The 23,750-nt window shown below is 33.8% G+C and overlaps 1 protein-coding gene across 5 annotated transcripts in view; it reads left to right on the forward strand.

Moving 5' to 3' along the window:
• The window catches only part of LOC118181881 (uncharacterized), a 537,207-nt gene extending 514,915 nt beyond the window's left edge, over positions 1–22,292 (forward strand). For all 5 annotated transcript variants that reach the window (XM_085816197.1, XM_085816199.1, XM_085816198.1 and 2 more), the window contains 2 exons: positions 12,463–12,520; positions 18,479–22,292. In XM_085816197.1, the coding sequence (XP_085672323.1) occupies positions 12,463–12,520; positions 18,479–18,712 (292 nt within the window). In that variant the 3' untranslated portion in view covers positions 18,713–22,292. The remainder of the gene's footprint in view (positions 1–12,462; positions 12,521–18,478) is intronic.
• Positions 22,293–23,750: the final 1,458 nt, after the last annotated feature.

A 23,750-nucleotide genomic window follows, 5' to 3' on the forward strand; every position in this document is an offset into this window, starting at 1 on the left:
GTTGCCAAACGCAGAACGCGCTGCAAAACTCTTTACGAGAAACATTTATCTTCACAAAAATTAGAAAATGTTGTTACAATAGATGAATTTCGAGCGTGTTAAAGCGACTTCAATAAAAAGAGATTCAGTTACTATCATCAAAGAGTAGATCAAAATCTTAAAAGCATGATTCAAAGAATCTAAAGAAAGTTTTTCAGTTGGATTTATGATTACTGCTGGTTCATATAACGGCAATTTAAAAAAAAAATAAAGTGGAGAAAAATATTAATACCAACTCCACAAATTATTAGGAATACATTTTGTACCCAATATTCGAATATGAAATACCAGCTCTTTACGCATAAAGTCATCAGTCAGTAGAACTGCATCAAGACAAAGCAAGCCCCCCCCCCCCAAAAAAAAAAACTGGTATCAAGGCCATACCGTTCGCTCATATCCCTACATAAATCTCCTGGGACGTTTGAAAGCTGTTCAAGAGGAATGGAATAAAATACCCCTTCCGTTACTACAAAAAGCTTTATTGTTTTTGAAATTATGTTGTAGAAAGATAATGAAGAATAAAGGTTATCTAACAAAATTAAGCATAAAACTGTAGGTAAAATATTTCTATAAATACAATGAAAGTCGTCTAAAAAGCGTGTGAACAGCCTCTTTTATTCCTTGATTTGTTATGCAGTATGCGTTTCCGAACGGGTAAGTTATCAAGGCCTACCACGTATGTGGCAACATTTTCCACTTCAAATGCTGTGAAACCTGTGTTCACGAAGTTAATTTGTTCCTGAAAAACCGTTCAACGAATTTAATTCGTTCCTGAAAGCCGTTCATCGTCCGAAATGAATTAATTTCCCCATAGAAAGTAATGTAAAATGAATTAATTCATTCTTGGACCACAGATTATCGCTTATTTGAAATTTACGATAGTACTTTGCGCGCAAATTCGTAAAAAAGTATCTGAGGTAAGAAATGTAATTTTTACGTACAGATAAAATAGACGGAAGTTTTATTTAATTCTATCCTGCCAGTGTGTTAGAAAATGGACGACGTAAATGGTGAATTCTGAAGCATCTTTTTATCCTTTCTTTGTCTGTTCGCACCACTCAATTCTACTTGAAGATTCACTGGGCCTCATTTCTTTTCAAAATTTGTCCAATATGATTTGCTGTTGCCTACGTTTTGAAATGTTGCTAAAATGATACACGGCATTTATTTAAAATGCTTAGTGGTGATTTCATTCGATTCTACTTGATACCACTCGATTCTACTTGATTATACCACTCGATTCTACTTGAAGATACTACGAGACTACTTCAAGTACTTCATACTACTTCAAGTACTATGAGCTACCACTCGATTCTACTTGAAGATTCACTGGGCCTCATTTCTTTTCAAAATTTGTCTAATATGATTTGCTGTTGCCTACGTTTTGAAATGTTGCTAAAATGATACACGGCATTTATTTAAAATGCTTAGTGGTGATTTCATTCGATTCTACTTGATACCACTCGATTCTACTTGATTATACCACTCGATTCTACTTGAAGATACTACGAGACTACTTCAAGTACTATGAGCTACCACTCGATTCTACTTGAAGATTCACTGGGCCTCATTTCTTTTCAAAATTTGTCCAATATTATTTGCTTTTCCCTGCGTTTTGAAATGTTGCTAAAATGATACACGGCATTTATTTAAAATGCTTAGTGGTGATTTCATTAACATGAAACATCGCATCTTAACCAATTTGCACAATTCGCGGATCAAAGAAGTAGGTTTTTTTTTTTTTTTTTTTTTTTTTCCCCTGAAGTCTCTTCCTCCGCAAGTGCCTGATGCTGCTGCATTTGGAAATGTTTGTTTCTTTCTTGTTGAATTTTTTTTTTTTTTTTTTTTTAAGTCCTCTAGTAATTCTTCCACGTCTTTGCTTTTGGCTAGAGATCCAATGTAATGGATAACTAAAGAAGCCCTTAGTGCTAAAACCTCAGCCTTAGTCGCAACACCCAGCCAGGTCCAGGCGGAATTCATGGTCCTTCCTGGTTTTGTTAATGAGATTTAAGCAAGTAAAATTATTAAAATAATATTACTAGAAGACCCTGAGTGTTAATTTTGATTCTTTGTCCTAGGTTACTTCAAAACACCTTTCTTGTTGCCAAGTTGAGTGTTCGTAACTCGAGACATGGAGACATTTTTTGTTCTAAGTTGTTCGTGGTCTGAAGTTTCACTGCATAGTATTTTTCGGCATATAATCAAACCCAAGGTTTTTATCCAAATGGTCAAATTCAGATATACCTTCGTATGCGTGGACTTTTGCGGCAACTAGAAAATTTGGTGTAAACGAAAAAATATTCAATAGCGAAATAAATAAAAAAAAAAAAAAAAAAAAGTATTAGAAGCTACGCCAGAATGAGAAATAGCTAAAAAAGGTAAGTAGAATTTGAAGATACTGTGGGAAAGCGTATTTTTAACAAAATGGATGCGTCGCCACTCGCATGCTCTTGAAAATGACTCAATTCCATATGAATTTTACAAATTTTGAGGGAAATGTTAGTTGGGAGTCGAATTTATGGAAGAAAAGTGTACAATGATGCGATAGCTTCGGCAGAAAATTAAATGAAATAAATTAGCATTTTAATTTCTGGTACATTGTGTCGTAAATTTTCTTCTGTAATTTAAAAAAAAGGTCAATAAAAATTTTTATTTGCAATTTATTCTGTAATTATTCTGCAATATAATAGGCTACATTATATTTTTGCCCCTTAAAATATTCATTGAATATTTTTTCAATTATACGTAAAAATACTTTTCCAGTGACATTTTTATTTGGAATGGCAAATATACTGTTAATGATCTTTTACTCAATATAATCATTAACTTTATTCGTAAATATAAAAAGATACATTTAATACATTATATCTAGCATATCATGCATTTGGCATATATCTGTTCGGCGTATCATATCCACCGTATAACCATGTCTTAATTGCTAAAATTAGAAAAGCCAAGAAGGAGAAAGAATTTAATAATAAATAAAATTAATAAATGTAAAATACTTAATAAAATAAATTAAAAAAACTAATAAAATCTAAATGGTGAAATAAAAGAATCTAATTTTTCAACAACATTTATCGTTCATTAGTTTCATCAAATGAGATTAATTCATCAATAAAATTATCATTCACTTTTCGCGAGAATTCATCCCTTTCATCTGCATTAATGTATTAGAATTGCATGCGATAATCATTTGCATGTAGCCATTTGACTTGTACAACTCTTCCCCCCCCCGCCAAACCAACTATGATGTGAGTGAATGTCTGTGGGACATGCACGTCTGTTGCATATGCAACAGGAACTTAATTTCAAAAGGCAAACCTGAAGAATATAGGAGTTGATGCCTAAAATTAATTGGTAATTTGTTTGGTAGTATATTTAGCTTCGTTAAATTAGTCTGTCAACTTTCTCATATTGGCTGGTGCTGCCATCTGGTGGAAGAAGAAGAAGACTTTTTGGGACTGAATCTGCGAGCGTAATCTAAATACTGGCATTCCTTCTTCGCCTGTGTGAAACCAGTATCGGAGCGTAATTAATTGCAATGAAATTTATAATTCTAAAAAAATTATTGTAAATAACTTGTTTGAATAAAGTTTTAAAAATACTCCCAGCATGTCAACTCTAAAGAATTATTCTTTCAAATACTTACGTCGAAATAAAATTACAGATTCGGGAAATAACTGACAGTACTAAAATAAGTACTTCCGAAATCGCATTAATATAATTTATCTTTTTTTGTGGTGGAATTTAATTGAAATATTCTAATGCATTTCATGGAAAATTATCTTAGTTTTATGTATTTCATAAGTACAGTTATGCAAATTGTAGAGACATTAAAAAATAAATGCAACAGTTTTTGACTTACATTTCGTAATTCTGAATTTTTACCCAATTCTTAATACATTTGACATAATTTTTATAGATACATATTTGGCTCACTTTGTTATGTTACAGATTTAGTCTGTAAGAATATTTTGCATTTCCACAGTTTTAATTTTGGCGGGCTCAGAACCATTATTGAAATATTTAATCATCTTTAAATAAGCCTTTTTGGGATATATTGAAGAGGGTGTATTTAATGGTCTTGTATACCCCTTTTTTCTCGTCTGCTATTAACAAAAGAGGGCTTTCAGACCAACAGATTTTATATACCCTTACTCCTTTACATAGATGCAAGTATTGCAAATACCCGAGCCTTCGCTAACAATTATATCAACCAGAAGATGTCATGGGAAGGAGTAGTGGTATGTTTCGCTGCTTTTAGCTGTATAGAATGGAACTGTTAAACTATTTCACAGGATTTTATAGTTTCCTATTGACCATTTCCCCCTCTTTCGTTCACCCAGGCACCTCCCCCCCCAAAAAAAAAATTAAATTTCCATGAAAGAATGGGATGTTTATTTTTGAGTAAGAGCATGTATCTCAAATATTAACCTAGTCTAAAGTTGTTACTGTTTGGACGATATGGAATTGGTTTAAAGTAATGGCATCGCAACCTTTTCTTGTATTTATAGGTAAATTTACTGTAATGTTTAGGGATATTTTGCAACAAACACCATGCATACAAATCGTTTCGATTTGTTGATAGGGAATCCGTATAATGAGACACTATTTTCCTCAGTGTATGTTGTCACATGTGTCTGATACATGTACGAATGTAAAGCCTTTTTATTGTTAAAAATGATCTAGAACTTTAAAAAAAAAAGAAAGAATAATTATAGAAATGCCTGCATTAATATTTTATAGAATCCGACGCACCTGCATTAACTCTTGGGGGGGGGGATGCCATTATCTTGAAGTCAAACCAGTCTTCATAACCTACTGGAAAATTCTGTAACCGGATTCTTCCTTCATTTAGAGCAGCTGTGCGAAGTGGTAATTAAGCGATTCGTCTTAGCTCTCTTATTCCTGAGGCAGACATACTAGGAAGGAAAGGGTCAAATTACGCAATCTATAAACTTGTTCATAATATTATGCTGTTCTGGCTAGCCGTCTTCTTCCCTTCCTCTCCTCGTGTTTCGTAAGCTATGTTTGAAGAATGAGTTTGCTGAAGGATATTCTTAATGTTGGCATTTTGCCATCTTTTTTTTTTTTAAACCAATTCTCTATTGCGAGTCGCCATGCAGTCTAGCTGTACTTAGCAGTGTCTCTGACTTAGGATCAGTTACTTTTTTAAAAGGTTGTTGTAGATTCTCTGGGATCAGCAGTTCGGGAAGAGGACTGGAATAGAGATTATAAACAGCTTTTAAAATAACTGTAATCACTTTGTTTTGCTAGTTTCTCTCTTATTCTGTTAACAGCACAACAAAGCATAACTTTTTTCAGTCCCAATGCAAAAACCGTTAACCTTGGGTGACTCGTTTTAGGATATGGCAGACATTATGTCCCAGGCTTTTGCTGCGGATTTAAAATTTATAAAGTATGTAGGAAAAACCTGTGAATAGTGGTAGTTCGTTTGCAGTCTACACTGGTGAAATTAAGATAATTTGCATATTTTATCGAATTGCGTGAAAGGAACTGAACTGAAGGAAAAACCACTGCTTCTAGATAAAAATTCAAATCTTGTACAGCAAATACGTAAGCGTGCGTACACGTGTGTGTAGGCGGAGCCGGCAGAAAAACAGGCCTTATAAGCGCGTGGAGGGGTAAGACGAATTGCGTTCCCTAGCACACCTCAGCGAACTTCTTGGTGTTATCTTGCGGCAATCGGTTAAATTCACATCGGAACAGTAAAAATTAGTAACCACCAACGTTTAGATGGTGGAATTAAGTGACAAATTGTAAGAAGGCTAGAGGCAAGCCACTTGCAAGTCCAGATATGCAGAGAATTTATGTAATTTAACTCCCAGCGCCGTAACCTATGGAAACAGTTCCAGAAGACTTGGACAAGGTCGTCCAAGAGCCATGACGACCAGAAAAGATCGCTATTTGTCCATTTTAGCGAGGCGTAAACAGAGAGGCTACAGCTTCTCAGCTCTCTCGGGACCTGTATGTAGCCACAATAACCCGTGTAACAAGGATGACCGTTTCCAAAAGACAGAATGAGAGAGGGTTGTTTGCCAGAAGACCGGCTGTTTGCTTCCCGCTCACGTCTCTACGGACAGGAGAGTCCGATGAGCATGGTGTTTGGAGTAACCATTCTGTTCACCGACTAGCCCCGTTTTAGCCTAAACACCGATTCTCGCGCCGTACTTTCATATGGAGAGAGCCAGGGCTCCTTTACCTACTCTCCAATGTCCGCGAAATCAACAGTAATGGCGGTGGCGGTGTAATGGTCTGGGCAAGCATCATGTTGGATGGTCGCACACCTCTCCACGTCTTTGAGGCTCTGTGATTGGTGTAGGTATAGGGATGAGGTTTTGGAGCCCTATGTTCGCTTTTTCCGTGGTGCAGTGGGCCCCTAGTTCATCTTACAGGACGATAACGCGAGGCCACATACAGCTCTTTGGTCGACGAATTTCTCGAGAATGAGGATATTCGCCGGATGGATTGGCCAGCCAGGTCTCCAGACCTCAACCCTATAGAACATGTCTAGGACGCTCTGGGAAGGGCAATCGCAACCTCCCTCCGAGAAACCATCCAGGAACTGAAAACAGCGTTTCTGAATGAGTGGAACCAATTGCCACAGGCACTGATAAACTGCCTTATTTCGAGTATGACATCACGCTGCGAGGCCTGTGTGGCTATAAGAGGGGACCTTGCCCGCTATTAACCCATTTCTTTTGTGTCTTCTGCAACCGCTGTTTCAGACCTTCAGACTCCCATGAGTGTTACACACGAACATGTGTGTCTATTATAACTGTTGAATGTTTATTTATTTTGTATTTTATCAACCTATGTTCACACCAAATTTTATTAAAATCAGTCCTGTAGTTCCGGAGATCGTAGATCAAATATAAAAATTCTCTTAATTTCTTTCACCAGTGTAGGGTGAGCATAATTTTTCCCCCAGGTTACAAAAATTTATTGAGCAAAAACTAGTTTAATTATACTTTTTTTTAAATGGTAACTGCAGTAATTCAGTTTTATTTATTTATTGTTATTCCAAAGGGGCAATTTGCCAGAACGACTGTTAATTTCGTTTTGGTATTTTGCGTCGGTTCCTTTTTTCAAATCGTTGCCACCAAATATTAAAGACCTGTATTATCATCTCTTGATATCCAATAAATAAAGTTAACACACAAAACATTAATAATAGACATACACACACACACCAAAAAAAAAAAAAAAAGTTTTGTAAGACATCTTACTAAACAAATCCTTTTGAGCTATTTCAGAATCTGAACTCTTCCATATTTTTCTCTTTTATTTATTTATTTTTTTTTATTTTATTTATGTTATAATTTTAACTAGAGGATTTTTAGCCCAAAGGGCGTTCGAACATATGGGCTATTAATTTCGTTTTGGCATTCTGCTTCAAAAATTTTAAATCTGAATCACTTTTAAAATTGTTGCCACCAAATATTATCGCCTTGTATAATAATTAAAGAAATTAAATAATGAAGAATCTACATAAATATATATATGTTTCTCGCTCTCTGATAAAACAATGGTACCTGGAGCTATTAAATTTTTTATAACGTACATCTTCACCCGAATACGGGCATCTGGAAGCCCGAATTTGGTATTTGTTTTATTATCTAATTCATATTTTGTAAATCATGAGTTTTTAATTAAAAACTCAACGATTTTAAAGCAAGCAATGGCAACACTGTACGAGGGGGGATTATCTCCACCGAAAAGAGAGAGAGAGAGAGAGAATGCATATCGGAAATTCTAAAGATATGCTCATTTTAAAATTATTTTGCGACATTGCTATTGAACTGAATTTTATGGTTTAAGGGCGAAGAATATGATATTTAACAAATAAACGCAACACAACAAAATGTAAAAAAAAAAAAAAAAAAAAAAAGGTAGGGTCGTAATTTAAAATCTGAAACCTTTCAAATTTTTTTCAACGATTTTTTTTTTTTTTTTTCTGGTTTTCAAAGTGTCAACATCATAAATTGGCTCTACAAAAACTCGATCCTCTGTCTGATTCACGGACATATTTCAACGATCTTGCTACTCGTAGTAAGCCAGCCACTTCTTTGGAATGTCACTAACGCTACCTTTAAACTTTGGATACCAATTTCTAATGCTCTTAACCACTGGAGGCTTGTGTTCATATAAACCTCTTTAAACGCCGTTGATGGGCGATTTTGCCTCACCACAAAACACAGCCATTGTCATTCACAGATGCTATTTGGATGTTAAAATTCAAAGACATGAATTTGTGAGGACCTTGCGATTTTGCAGTGATTGCAATCCTTGACCATCTTAATTGGTTTTGACGTGCCCCTGCATATAAATAAAAAAAGTTCTACGGTGCATAAGGGGATAAGAGAATCCCGTACAATTAACAGATATTTTATTTTCTGTATTCAGTGTTGGAATACAGAAAAGTATTTCTAAAGTACTTAACCATTTTAACTGGTGGGCCATATTCAGTGACGTGACAAATATCCTTAGTTTGTTACCGCAAAATAGCTTTGTTTGTAAACAATTGCCTCTAATTTTAATTTTTCAAAGGCGTCGTTTCGGTAAACTCGTTATGCAGTACGTCCTTGTGAAGCGGGATTTGCTTTTCATTACCATTTAGATTTTAGAGTGTTCACAAATATTTGTTTGCAATTCCCTATGGACTTTCTTCGTATAGATCATCGAGAAGCATTTGAGCTGTTTTAAATCGTAGTATGATCGATTACTTTTTGAGACAAGCGGAAGTGAAATAAAAAGAGACTCAAATGATAATGATGTAAAATTGGTTGCTATGGTAACAAGAAGGCTGAAACTACGTAATGTTTTAAGACCTTAATGTTTATAAACATGTCTGTATAGTTTTGTACTAGTGTTACGCGTTTCACGTATTCATACCATGAATGTACGAAACGCAAAGGGTGAATGACCTTTCGGAACAATCAGGTGTTTCGGCAGTTGTCCGCATTGGGCTTGTGATTGGACCGTGGCCAACCCTCGGATTTGCTGACGTCAGAACACGTTGATTTCACGTGGCTGCTAGTCTGTAGTTGCGGTTTGCCATTTAAAAGGATTTATCGCTTTTGCGTGGTTTTTGTTTACAAACATACACACTTTCGCTGCCTAATGTTTTGTTGTATTCCTTTTTTCAATTGATAATATCGTCGGCCAAAGGTGCAGCGTTTAACACTAAAGTGATTATTTTCTCTTCCTCATTGTACTATAAACTTTATCTTTCTGCGGTTTTTTTATCTTTTACTTATTTGTTATAAAGAGGGCAGCGTGTAGATAAGAATATCTGTGACTTGGATAATAGAATTTTTTCATTCCTTATTATATAATCTTACGTTGGCAGTAATAAATCACGAAACGAACTCTTATGTCCACCAATTGTTTAGTTTTTGTGCCGAGAAAAGAATAAAAAAATCGTAATATTTTTCATATTTTTCAGAAACATTGTACAAGAACTTGTTACAATTTAAAAAGAATTATCAGAATTATGTTATCGGGTGTATTTTTATTTGTGGTTTAGGTTTATCTTAAAAAATTGTTTATTGATAGTTTCAAGATTTGTCGCTTTTACCGAAAAGTGTCAGCGAATTTTTGACTGATGTAATCATGTTTTATATATATATATATATATATATATATATATATATATATATATATAATGGATTTTTGTGGGGGGGGTACCGGCGCATGATAAATTATTTTACCGATTCCATTATAAGACAGTGTCTCTTCTTTAAGGTGCTATACCTGTATTACTTTCGCAGCCTAATATTTGCCAAACAAATTAAGATAGTTTTTCATTTATATTTTAATTTTTAAGTCTCTCAATGAAATCTAAATTAAAAGTAATACTTAGTTTTATCTCAAAGCTATGGCACATAGATAATTATCTTTCTCTTGGAACTTCTTTGACATAATTTCATTATTTATGAGGTCATCGTATATACAAGTGATATTTTTATTGTAAGATCCCATAAATTCAATGTTGCCATTCATGCGAAACTGTCTTTTTACCTGCTTTCTGGGAGGGGGGAAAGAAATTATCTTAGTAATTTTGGACTTGGAAGACCTGTTGTTAGTTGTAGATTAAAATATGTGTATTTTGGCTCTGCTAAAGGAATGTAATTAAAATTCTGATCAGTTTCTCAAATCTTAATCATGATTCATATTTCATTTTGAAAAGAACTGAATGTCTGCTTTTATTTACCTTAATGGGCGAATGTTTTGTTTATTATGATATTTAAAATGTTGTTTTTGCTAATTCTTTCAGTGAAGATTAATGCTAATAGGTATAAGCATGTAACATAACGTTTTTAACTGTAATGCAATTCTGGTGTGTAATAAAGTAGGCATGCAATTTTAAGTGATTCTGAAACCATTTTTCTTTATTTATTTTTTTTTTTTTTGAAGTGAAAGGATAATTACAATGTTTATCGTTTCAGAAGGTGAAACCACCTTCTGAAACGATAGTTAAGTAAAACTTAATGGTAAAAGATGATCAACTTGTATGTTTTTTTGCAGAATTTGTTAAATATGTTCTTTTATTTTATGATTTAACAATAATAATAAGCAATAACTAGGTATCAGAATTTTTTTTTGGAAATTTCTTTGTTGAACAGCTAGGTCTAATTAAATATACAGAATACCTTAAGAAATTTTAGCTCTGAAAACCTTAAAAAAATTCAAGGAACACAACTTCATGGCTATGTAACTTTTTTCTTACATTTCCTTCTGACGATATATGTCTCTTAATGTACACCGGTTGTTGCATGTTGATGAATTCTGAGGACATTCTACAAATCAGTAATTTGTAATTATCGCTTCATTCACCCCCCCTAATTTTTTAAGTGCTACAGGTGGTGGTGCTATTTAAGCTGATAATTTTCTTTTAGCCAAAAGATAGTCTGCTGATGCCAGCTTTGGCGAGTAAGAGAAATGATTCAGAACAGTTACTTTTATTTGCACTGAATCAAGGGACAGTTACGCGAACCAAAAGAGTTTCTGATTATTGATTTTTTGAATCCATAACAGCAGATATCAGTTCACATGGAGAGTAATCTTCTTTCCATAAGCAGTAATAATTTAAAGAAAGCAAGTGTGTTAATTGTTTTCAGTAGTTATCATTGATAGTTTCGATGAGATGGGTTGAAAAATTTCGTTTCTGTGTAAACGGATTGTGAAACTTTAATGTCGAAGTAAAGTTCCTAATAATCCTAAAATTTTTAAAATTTGCTTACGAATGCAAAAACATTTCTTATATTAAAATCATTATAGCATTAATCACTTGGGGAAAGGGGAAAAAAGTTCTTGTTTTATCATAATACAGGTTATTCAGGAATGAAATTGAAGATACTCGAGAACTCTTAAAAATGTATTATTTCTGGTAGTTGTTGGCAGAAGTAATTTATTTGGTTGTGGAAATTTTTATATTTTAGAAATAATGTATTGTCACTGCAGGGGAGAAAAGTAATAAGTAAAATTAATTTTTCCAAAAAAAAAGTTTAATTGATTTGGTATGTAATAATCAAAAATTATTTTATTCAAAGTGAAACTTGTGGAGTGACTAAATTATTTTTCTCTTAGATCTTTATAAAAAACGCACGTTTCTTCATGCGATAGAAGAAAAATAAAAGAGTGAAAATGAAAACGCATATTGGGATTTAAGTAATCGGTTGGTTTGCTTTCAGAGAATATCTTTTTTTATTAGCATTTGGCGCTGTACATCTTTTATTATGGCAACCCTAACCAAATCGTGGATGGGAGATGAGATCAAAGTTAAAGAGCATTCATTATGCTTGCAGTTCTAACGCGAGGGTCGAGTGTTGTGTTCTGCTTTCGACGGATGACGTATTTAATACCAGCAAGACAATTCGGAGCTGCGGTTACGATAATCTCAGTCGCCGAATGCTTCGAAGCCAATTAGTATTCTCTACCTTGAAAAAGGTACCGGGTTGTAACGAGATTCACTTTTTACGGATGTGTTTTATGAAGCGGATTACTATTTTGTTGACTTGTAGAGTAGCCTGTTAGCGCTAAAATGTGTTTCTTCTATGGATATATTATGTAAGTTAGGTGTAAGCGTTTAACAATTCGTTTAATACTGTCTGCTGTTTTTTAGTTCCAACAAGCATTTCAGTTTTTATCATTACATTCGGTTGGTTGCTTTCTAAAACTATGTTAATTCAAATTATATATTTTTAAGATCTTCCATCTGAATATGTAAACCGACTTCACTCCCATGCGTTTTTAGTGATAAATTTTATTTTAATTAATTTAATATAGTGAAAGAATGTAAGATTTTTGTACTTTTATAATAATTTTGTAGCTATTTTTAATCTTAAAAATTTGATTTTAATGTCTTTTTTTTTTTTTTTCCCCCTCCCTATCCAGTGCTACATCAACAGGTGCAAATACAGTCGCAATAGACAATAAAATAGAGCAAGCAATGGTGAGTTTTCGTCATTATTTTGTAATTAATAAATTATTTCATTCAGATTATAATTTAATATGCAGTTTAATTGCGTTTTAGCATTAAATGTTTTTGAAACTTTTTATGCAAAGAAAATAAGACTCAAATCATAATTTTTTCAGTTTCACTTGTAAAAGGAACAGTATTAAATGTTCATTTCTTTAACATGAGTGGTTAAAAATAGTATCAATAGGTTTTAATGATCAACTAATATTTGTATTAACAGTTTTAAAAATAGCATTACTTTATCCAATTTTGTAAGGCAGCGAGCCTTGATTTTCATTTAAGCAAATCTGTATTATTATATACGACTGTGATGATTATTTCTGGCTAATTGGGGCATATCGGAAACAAATATAGTCAAAAGTCTTTAATCCGGACTCGTCGGGACTTCGGCGATTCCGGATTATCGGTTTTTCTGGATTATAGATCATCATTTTAAATCTGGTAAGACGACATGCAGAAATTATAAAATTAAAAATATGAAACGGTAATTTATGAAATAAGAGCAATTATAATTAAAGGGTAATCAAAATTTACAAAAAAAAAGCTTAATATTTATTTCTTTACTTTATTAAACATTTCTTTCAATGCATAACCATACATTACGCATAAACCATGCATTACGCATAGTCGAAATTAGAAAACATGCGTAAACCATACATTACGCATAGTCGAAATTAGAAAATTGCAACCAGAAGACTGTTTGATGTGTATTTGCGATATTTATAATGACGAGGAATTTGATTTAAATCCTATCAAAGACTGAGTACATAGAGATGAAATACTACATTTAGTAAGGAATTATAAGCCGAATGAAATAAAAACATCTGCCGTGAAGATAAGGATAGTGCTGATAGATAAACTTCCAGTTCATTGCGTGCCGCGATGTCCCCTTCCCCCGCAGAGCAGCATGAAATTGATAAACAGATTTCAGAATGCTTAGAGAAACAAAGGATATGCTTTTATCCAATTTTTGGAGCAATTCCACTTCTTGTTTGATCGACATCGAAACATGCTTTCGTTTTGTAGATCCTTTGGCAGCTCCAGAATCAAATTCTTTTTGACATAATCGAAAGTTCAAGCTTACTTTTATAAAATTGCTCTAACAGTCTGCAAAAAGTAATAAGCCGGATCCAATTAGAAGATTAAGGAACAGTGCAATCTGCAACATTAACTGAAATAGATAATTAGATAATTTTAGCTTAGCTTATACCGTCCGTTATACATTAAACGTGCATGCGTGAACGTGCGTTGACGCATGTGCAATGGGCAGAAAGTTTGTAACTTTGAGGTCCGGATTATGGACGTCCGAATTAGACTTTTGACTGTAATTATTAAATAGTAACTCAAGCAGTTTTCTTGATTATCCCAAAATTGAATTTTATAACTTTAAAAAAAAAAAAAATAAATAAAATTAAAAAAAAAAAAAAAAAATCCAGTTGAATATTGTATAAGTTTTTAATTTTATGCATCTAATTGATTGATTTGTTGTTGTAGTTATCAGTTAATTATTCCGATGAATTGTATTATGAAGGATACACTTAGTGGTGAAATTTAACTGCAAAGTTTCTTTCAATTCTCTCTAGTATGTGTATATGAAATAATCTTCGGAAATATGCATTTGTTATGAAATATGTGATGATGATGATTAAAATTAGGAGTGAAATCAGCATGTTAACATTTAACAAAGGTAATGGACTAGCTTTTTCCATGAAATAATCATAACTAATCAGGGTTCATGCCAGAACAGAAATTTGGGGGCTGCTTTTAGTTTTCAGAATTTAGAGAAGCAATAACCAATAAAATTTATGGTTGGCAAATTTTTTAGTATATAAGAGAGATGCTGGATAGTAGAATTTAGGGCAGCAAAATTTTTAGAATTTTAAGAACCTACTGTGTAGCAGGACTCTGAGTTTGCAGCAGGTGGCAAAATGCCTAACACTGGCCCTGCAACTAACAAATGTATTTCCTTCTTGACATCCTGTCTAGTAATTTTACGAATTGAAAGTATCATTTTCTGAGGTTAAAAGAAAACTGAAGCTTCTATTTTTTTTTTTTTTTTTCAAGAAACTGAAGCTTCTATTTTTTTTTTCTAGAAGCTTCTGTTTTTTTTCAAGGCTTTATTTCTAAAATTAAAAATGACAATGTCCTATGGGAAAAACTATCAGAAATGTCAAAATAAGCAGAAATAAATTAGTGAAATAAATTAATAAAATTATAGTAAATAACATCAAATATGATGAAGAAAAGCGGACACAGTTAATGATAAAATTTTGTATAGCGAGAGAAAGAATAGAGAATAATTTTGAACAATTCTGTTCACAATCGTATAAATTACTATTTAACTTTGCCTTCTATTCCATTTAAAGCCTTGCTGATTGGATGGTTAAAGTTCATAAACATTCCTTTCTTTAACTGATGATGGCCCACCAGCGGCCGAGCGGTAAAGTCGCTGAACACTGGTAGTTCGGTCCGAGGTTCGAATCCCTCGAACGGGCTAGCTGCATGGGTGTTTTCGTGGTTTTCCTGAAATGTATACGTGTATAAGAGCCAGTTTCCCTTAGAAAGTCCTCCACGAAGGCATCCCTTCCCTTGGGCAGATAGCCCTCAAGGCTTTGCCATAATTGAATAACCTAACCGAACCTCTAACTGATGACAGACATTTTAAAAAAAGGGGGGGATTTGACTATCAACTTTTCTTTCACATTTTCTTCCTTCAGAGCAGACAATGTCCTATGGAAAAAACCATCAGAAATGTCAAAATAAGCAGGTGAAATAAATTAATAAAATTATAGTAAATAACAACAAAGATAATGAATAAAAGCGGACACAATTAATGATAAAATTTTGTATACCGAGAGAAAGAATAGAGAATAATTTTGAACAATTTTGTTCACAATCGTATAAATTACTATTTAACTTTGCCTTCTATTCCATTTAAAGCCTTGCTGATTGGATGGTTAGAGTTCATAAACATTCCTTTCTTTAACTGATGATGGCCCACCAGCGGCCGAGCGGTAAAGTCGCTGAACACTGGTAGTTCGGTCCGAGGTTCGAATCCCTCGAACGGGCTAGCTGCATGGGTGTTTTCGTGGTTTTCCCGAAATGTATACGTGTATATGAGCCAGTTTCCCTTCCCTTAGGCAGATAGCCCTCAAGGCTTCGCCGTAATTGAATAACCTAACCGAACCTCTAACTGATGACAGACATTTAAAAAAAAAAGGGGGGGGGAGATTTGACTATCAACTTTTCTTTCACATTTTCTTCCTTCAGAGCAAAAAGAAATGTACATTTAGTAGGTAGCATCAGTATCAGTTTCACTAGCTTTTGCTGAAAGTAATATTGTACAAATTCGGACGTCCATTATCCAGAATGATCTAAAATCCGGACCTCAAAACCGTTTTTCTCATAGGTTTTACGCATGCGCATTTAATTGCTCCCTCCACACATAAAAAAGCATTTGGAGAGTCCCGATTCTTAATTTCATTTCGACACTAAATAAAATACCTTGTTGTTGAAGAAACAATCATTTTAGCATAAATTTGTAGAATGAGTAATTTGGCTCCATTGTTGCGTATCTGCTTTGGCACACATCTCAAACCGAAACATTCTACATAGATGTATCGTTGATCTGACGCCAACCTGGCGAATCATTATTTTATTTATTATACTTTCCTTTCATCACCGCATGTTTATCAACACATGACAACTTGAGTAATAACTCATGTAGTGAGCCTAAACAAATTTTTTATGTTAGTAGTTGAATAATAAAGGAGTATGGTAACCTTTTATGTTGATATTACACTTGGCGATGATTATAGATTTAAGTTAAATGCGCTAAAAAATGTTGACGAGGAAAACTTTTAAGAAAAAATTTTTTTATGCTGAAAATAGATTTTTTAATGATACTGATAGGCCAAAAGACTACATTTATTGCTATTTGAATTGAGAATAACTGATTTATTAGACACATAAACACGGAAGCAGCGCCAGGGCTAGTATGGCCCGCCGAATCGCAGAATTTAGAACCCACAGAGACTGTATCAGGTGGCAAGATATTTTTAAATAGCCACTAAAGCTTTGTTCAGACAGGGGTGTAAAGAGCATAAGGCAACCAGTCTGTGCTACGTCACAAAAATCTGGTTTAGGGCTCGTGGCGTAGGGTTCAAAGTTTTCAACTTTATGCCGAGTTTGGGATAAGCGTCGACCAATCAGAGCGAAGCTAAAATGAAGCGGCGTTCTACTGAAGATTTTGCTGTCACAAAACAAGCAGAGCGAATGCGGGAAGTCAATCGAGCAGGAGAACAGCGCGAGAAAGTTGTAGACACATCCACGCATGCACAAATCTAGCTTCTCCCATTGGCCACGGCTTACACACCTTTCTCGGAAGTGTGAAGAAATTCCCGTATTTTAAGCCCTTATGACTACGCGTCTATGCCCTTTACACCGCCGTCTGAACAGAGCTTTAGGGCTGACAGGACATGTCAAAATTGCTGTTTTCATTGTGTTGAAATTTAAACATTGTGAGTAATTAGAATGTGGAAAATAAAGTAATTTTAATCATAAATATTTACAAGAAATAAAGGTGGATATTTATAAGGCTTATTCATATGAATAATATTCGGAAACTAAGTACCGTTTCATTCTAGTGCTGTCACAGCGCTGTGGTAGGCGTCCCGCGCATGCGCACTAGTCTCTTGTTCACTGACTTTCAATTGTCGCCATTTTGGTTGCTCTATGTTGTGTTTTCAGTTTGCTGTGCACATTCAAAATGTTTCAGACAATGAGTTCTCCCGCTGACTGTGAGATTCATGCCGTGATTAAATTTTTGAACGCGAGGAATGACAAGTGACAGAAGTTTACGGTGAATACGCGATAAGTGATGGAATGGTGAGAAAGTGGGTAAGAAGGTTTAATGCAGGTCGAACAAATGTCCACGCCGAGGCTCGGAGTGGTCGGCCTTCTTTTGTCACCGATGATTTGGTAAGGAAAGTTGATGAAGCAATTCATGAGAACAGATGCTTCACAATGACAACTCTTTCAGAGGCATCTCCACAAATTTTACGTACTGTTTTGTTCGAAATTGTGTCTAACCGCTTGAATTATCGCAAACCGTGTTCCCGATGGGTTCCAAAAATACTCACTGATGTTCACAAAACAAAGCGACTTGGTAGTGCCTTGACATTTCTCACGCGGTACAGTGATGAGGAAGAAAACTTTTTAAACCAAATTGTGACAGGTGATGAAACTTGGGTGTGTCATTTCACAAGCGCTTTAGATCTGACGATGACACGAAAAATGCTGTGGAGTCGTAGTTATCGAAACTGGCGGGAAGTTTCTTTGACGATGGTATACAAAAGCTGGTCACCCGCTATGACGAGTGTTTGATCATTGGCAGAAACTATGTTGAAAAATAGTTTAAGACATGTATTTTCATGTAAAAATATGACTGTTGGGCAATTGTAATGACTGGCGTGAAATGCTGAGCTTCTATGCAATTCTCCGATGTTTTTCTTTTAGTAATATAGTTGTGTATGTGGCAAAAACATCATCACAAAAAAATAATAGAATTTCTTCAAAAAGGTTAAGTGTTCGGATTTTTCAATGAGTGTAAAAAATAGGCGTTTAAAGATACCCAAGCAGAGTTTCTAAAATCAGTCATAAAGAAGTTTACAACCTTTCAGTAAGATTGCAGATAATCAAAAAGTACCTTTCATGATGCCGTTCGTGGAAGAGTAATTGTACAGATATTTTTGATCATATGGTCGATTACTGAATAATCTATTTTGTAACTTTTTCTACTATGTGGTCTGTTACTCTACCTTTTTTCATTTGTGTTGGGTTGTCTCCAGTGTAAAATTTACTGAAATTTTTATTCATGTAAGTATATTGAGTGGTTTATCTTTTTTGTAATTGCATTTTTAAATTCAACAGGATCTCGTGAAAAGCCATTTGATGTTTGCTGTCCGTGAGGAGGTCGAAGTATTGAAGGAAAAGATAACCGAACTTCTGGAAAGAATTTCCCAGTTGGAGCATGAGAATGATATCCTGCGAGCCAATGCCTCTGCAGAGACTCTTAAACAATTGAATAACCAGAAGAAAACAAGTGGGGGTGGTACAACAGGAAAACCACAGCCTGTTGCAGCCGTACCTCCACCATCAACATAAAGCAATCATCCGTGTGCATCTGGAATCTTAAAAGCTAGCTGCTGGCATCAATACCTCTGCATACCCCTTAATCTTTAAGTACTGTTATATTTGTTAGAAAGATGTGCTGTACGCTACTGTGAAACTTTGCTTACATTAATTCTGAAGTTGATTATCAATGAAAAGTGTTATTTTTAAAAATGCTAATAGAAAATTTAAATTTACATATAAAAGAACATATTTTACCATATGAATTATTAATCGAATACTGATGTTAAGTTATTATTGCATCTCTGAAAACCATTAACAAATACTTTGTATTCCTTACTAGTTTAAGAGGGAAGTATGATGAAGAATGAAAATGAAATTGTCGTCATTTTCCAGATGGTTGCAACACGCATTCTTTTATTTACGAAAAATTACCAATTGCATGTTGCATCACGTATGATTAAAAAAAAAATAACTGACTTTTCTTTTTTCTTGGCTTAATTCCTTGCAAAGTTGACTAGCCAAATTAGATTGTATTGTTCCCATTCAAGGAATGAAGTCAAATAAAAAGTCGGATCATCTCTAAAAAGGTCAAAGAACATGAAAAGTTTGCCCTGACAGGGCATTTATGTTACAGGAAATTTAAACTTTGTCGTATCTTCAAGTAATTAAAAAAAAAAAAAAAAAAAAATTCAGTGTTACTCCACTTATGCTTTTCATTCTCAGTCATCTGTGCCATCTTTTATTTGTACAATATATATATATATATATATATATATATATTTTTTTAAAATTGCATTCTGTTCAAATCATGAAAGTGCCAAGTTTGAAACGTAACCTTGTTCATATCTCATCACACTGCATATTTTTTCAGATTACTTTTCTCCTTAATATTCTTTTTATATATCATGCTGATAAATCATATTTATAATTTGTGATCTTTTCTTTAAGTATCTTGATGATAATCAACTCCAGTATTTATTTTAGTAAAGGAATTGTTTGGAAGTAAATAAGAGAAAATCAAAATGTATATTTTCCTTTATTTTTCTGATTTCTCTAGAGAAGCTCAAGGGGATGAACCCCTTTTTAGTTGTCCATTAAAAGTACAAGATCTAAATGCAGGAAGCATACTTTCACTCAAGGGGTATTATAGAGGTGTTGATAAGCATCGTCCTGTGTACGAGAAGGAAGTATTACTGAAAGACAGTGTCATTTGCTGCTATTGCTTTATTTAATGATGCTTCATTACTGCTGTGCTTCTAGGCTCTTTAACCAGCTCCTTCCTATTATCTTTGATTCTTCAATTTGATGACTCTGCAAGCTTTCCGACTCTTCTAAAAGAGTAATTTTGAGCAGATGACAAACTCCGAACTGGAGTGGGAGGCAGATCTTTTATCTATGTAATATGCACGATTCCACAAAATAGGATCTATGAGAGCCACTTATATGTGCTAAGCTAGAAACATAGTTTTGCTCTAAAAGTAGTAAGTACACAGAAGACAGACTGCCATCATATCTGGAAATATGTTGATTTTCAGGCAGAAATGGAATGTCATGAGAGAAGGAAAGAAAATGCTTCTAAAAGATTTGTCCGTAAAATGGTAAATACATTACAAATCTTGTATGCATTGTGATAAGAATGTGAGATGAACATACCAAAAATTTGTGAATGTACCAAAAATGCTTTGCGATGATTATCACTGACCGGTGCCAGGAGAAAACGGTGAAAGATCACCTCCTAACAGTAATACTACTTGGTAAAAAGAACATATGGAAGCCACTGATATAAACTTGAAAAACCAGAATAGTGTTTTTGTGACAGATGTGGAATAATAATATATCCCTTGTGAAGTGGCAAACCAATGACTTTTTTTTTTGCAAATATAAGTTATTTATTAGACAAAGTGTGTATGGTAAATTATTAGTGCAGTATTATGGAGAATGATTCATTGGAATATGCTGATTTGAGAAATGGTGGTGAATTTTGAAATGTCTCCTATCAAAAGTATAGTAAAAACATTCTGTAATTTTGCTGTATTTTATCTCTATCTCCTATTTAAAGCAGGTTGTATGTTCTGTTTTTAAGAAGGGTATTTTTAGTAGATGACTGTTATATAGCAGTGTTCTGTGATACTTAATATCCTATTAAGTTTATAAAGCCAGAAAAAAAAAAAAAAAAAAAAAAGAGGAATAGACATTAATGATGAAAACATTGCTTTTATGATTTTGATTCTTAATGCTATATTGGCTTCATTAAACTTCACTTTTTAAGATATATGTGTAGAGATTTATGGAAATTCCATAATATACATGATTACACATTTGGATTATGAACCGACCTAACTAAGTTCTTGCCTTTGGAAGAACCTGCAAATTCTATGGTGCTCCTGTTATATTAGTGAATATTCACAATTAGTTCTATGAATGGCAGTGGTTTCATTGTAAATACTCATACTAATGTTATTGTTAGATTGTTATTTGTACCACTAGCCCATTGAGCTTATTGTTTTCTTATATTTATAAGCTTATTCTGCTTAATACGTAACTGGAAGACATTTTACTAGAAGATTTCGATGTAATGGATTGCTTTTTGCCATACTGTATTATTAAAAACTGATATTAAATATTCATATAACAGGTTTAGTTTTCTGAAGAAGCAACTACTTTACTTATGAGGAATACTCGAGGCATTTTAAATCCAGTATTTGAATATTTCAATGCCATGGTGTTAGGGGCTATGAAAAAGGTATGCGCACAACTTTGAACTGATGTACCTGATTTTTCATAAGCTTTACAAAATGTGATACACATAAAAAATATTTTGAAGAGCTAATTTTTATTTTCCTCTCTTTTTGCCTTACTGATGCTTCACTTGGAGGTATTTTATAAAAAGGTGCCTGAAGTTAATCATATAGCAAAGCAGCTTGATTTCTTCTGAATTTTTATCTGAAAAACGAAAACTTATTTAAGAGACCTTAATTTTTTTAATAATGAGAGTCTCAATTATGCTGCCAATAAATATTAGTGACTATCGATCTGAGAAATTAAAAAAAAATGTTCCACAAATAAAATGTAGTTGCTTCTTTAAAATTTAATATTTAAAAATTTTTTTTCTGTGTGTATTAAATTAAAAACCGGTACCATAATTTGCAGTTTTTAGCAAAGGCAAGAAGTAAAAGGAAGGTAAGATACTTCTCTGACATGCTGGTGTATGGAGATTAAAAGTTTCTATTGCATGCTTGCTCATAAGCCCTGTGGCTGATTGCATTTAAATGATGTTTTGATAAATTATGATGATCTTCAATATTCTTGATGTTTGGTAAAGTATTCAACAGAAATTTCTTTTTGCAAATGTACACACTTTAGAAAGGAAAAAAAAAAAAAAAGTTTTGGTAGAGATGTGTATGCTTCTTTTAAAGAAGGCTAGAAATTATTTTTGTGACTCTTAATAAATATTTGCATTCATACCATATTAGAAGTACCACTCTATAATACAGTTTGTTATCATGTTGCATAAAACTAGATGTGTTGTCTTTCCTATCAACTGAATATATTTGATTTATTCAATATTGTACATATGTGAAATAAAAGTGATCTTGTTTGTTACTTAAAAGTATGCTTGTTTTCTTTTGACATCAGCAAAAATTAAACCATTTTTTGCTGTAAAATTTTATTTGTAATTGTTAATAAAAAATGTCAAATTTAAAGACTGTGTAGCTAGTTTTCTTGAACTCTTATTTGTTGAAAAAGAGTTCAACACTTAGATTATAGTAGAACTCTGTCAAGATATTACCAAGTTTAAATGTAAATAATGCAGTCATTGACAAAGAAAGAAATTACTTTATACCTGTTTTTCGTAAGGGAATAATAATTGTATACATGCTCAGTCTCTAAGACACTACACAATGTGGCCCCAGCTAAGAAACCCCCATATTTAGGAAGGGTTTAGGTTGCTAGTCAAAGTTCCCCCATGAGGGTAAATCAATACCTCAGGCACTTAATCCGAAGTGGCAGACTTTAACATGTTGACTGCTCAGCGTCTGCTGGATGTCCAATATGAGTTATCTTGTAGTTTGTCTTACCACTTTTGCACCGCTGCGCTTGTTTTAGCTGTACTGATGCAACGAGTCGAAGCATGTCTGTTTGAATCGACTCGTAGTGGGCTTCTGCAAAGAGCTTCGTCTAACAAAAGCCGACTAAATCGATTTGGCTTCTCGGACCGGAATTTGAAAAGTGCTGTGGCAGTCAGCGTGTTAAAAGTTTTCTCCATAACCACTGCTACCTTCTGGGCCACCATTCCCAGTTTTCAGGCTTTACAATAAACTGCATGCCTGGTTGACTGGCTGTTAGAGATGCTACTTGCCAGTTCCATGCGAAATGCTCGAAGCCCTTGCACCGGGTCTAGAACACCTCCCTGTGGGTATATCTCACCCTGCAGCCCACTCGAAAAAATGGAGACAGTTTTATCACACCCACAGGTCTGTGTGAACCACCAAGCTCTATTTTACACCGTGGCGGAAACTGCCTAGGTACAGATCGTAGCCAGTAGCCTCAGAGTTCTCTGTGTCGAACCTTGTGGGGCCTCCTAGGGGAAATAGATTTGCATGTGTATTAATAGTTCAATGCTGCTATAAACCTATTTATTTCTCTTAGGAAGTTCTCCGTAAAAGTATTTTCTAACTTTAAATTCAAAAACTAAATACCCAAACATCCTGAGTTTTTTCTCAAACATTCATAAATTTTGCTCAAAGTCAATAGCCAGTCATAGACTTTAGCAAAATAATCCATTTTTATTTTTACAAATATTTTTAGTCATAGACATAAAAAAATTTGTCATAAATGATGATTTTAAAAGGAGTAATAGAAATGGATGTTCTACACTCTATAACAAACAAACAAAACAAAACAAAACAAAAAAAAAAAGCACCAAGAAGGAGTCATCCAAATATGCTAATGATTAAAATTTAGTGTTCAATGAATGAATAGTGCCATCTCAAGTAAATCGGAACTGCGCATCCAGCAGATGTATATAAGAAGCTATTCTTGAACTGTTGCATTGCAACTTAGGATA

Source organism: Stegodyphus dumicola, chromosome 4 (genome assembly GCF_044657685.1).
Source record: "Stegodyphus dumicola isolate Sdum_Otavi_A_Nest chromosome 4, ASM4465768v1".
Lineage (NCBI taxonomy): Eukaryota > Metazoa > Arthropoda > Arachnida > Araneae > Eresidae > Stegodyphus > Stegodyphus dumicola.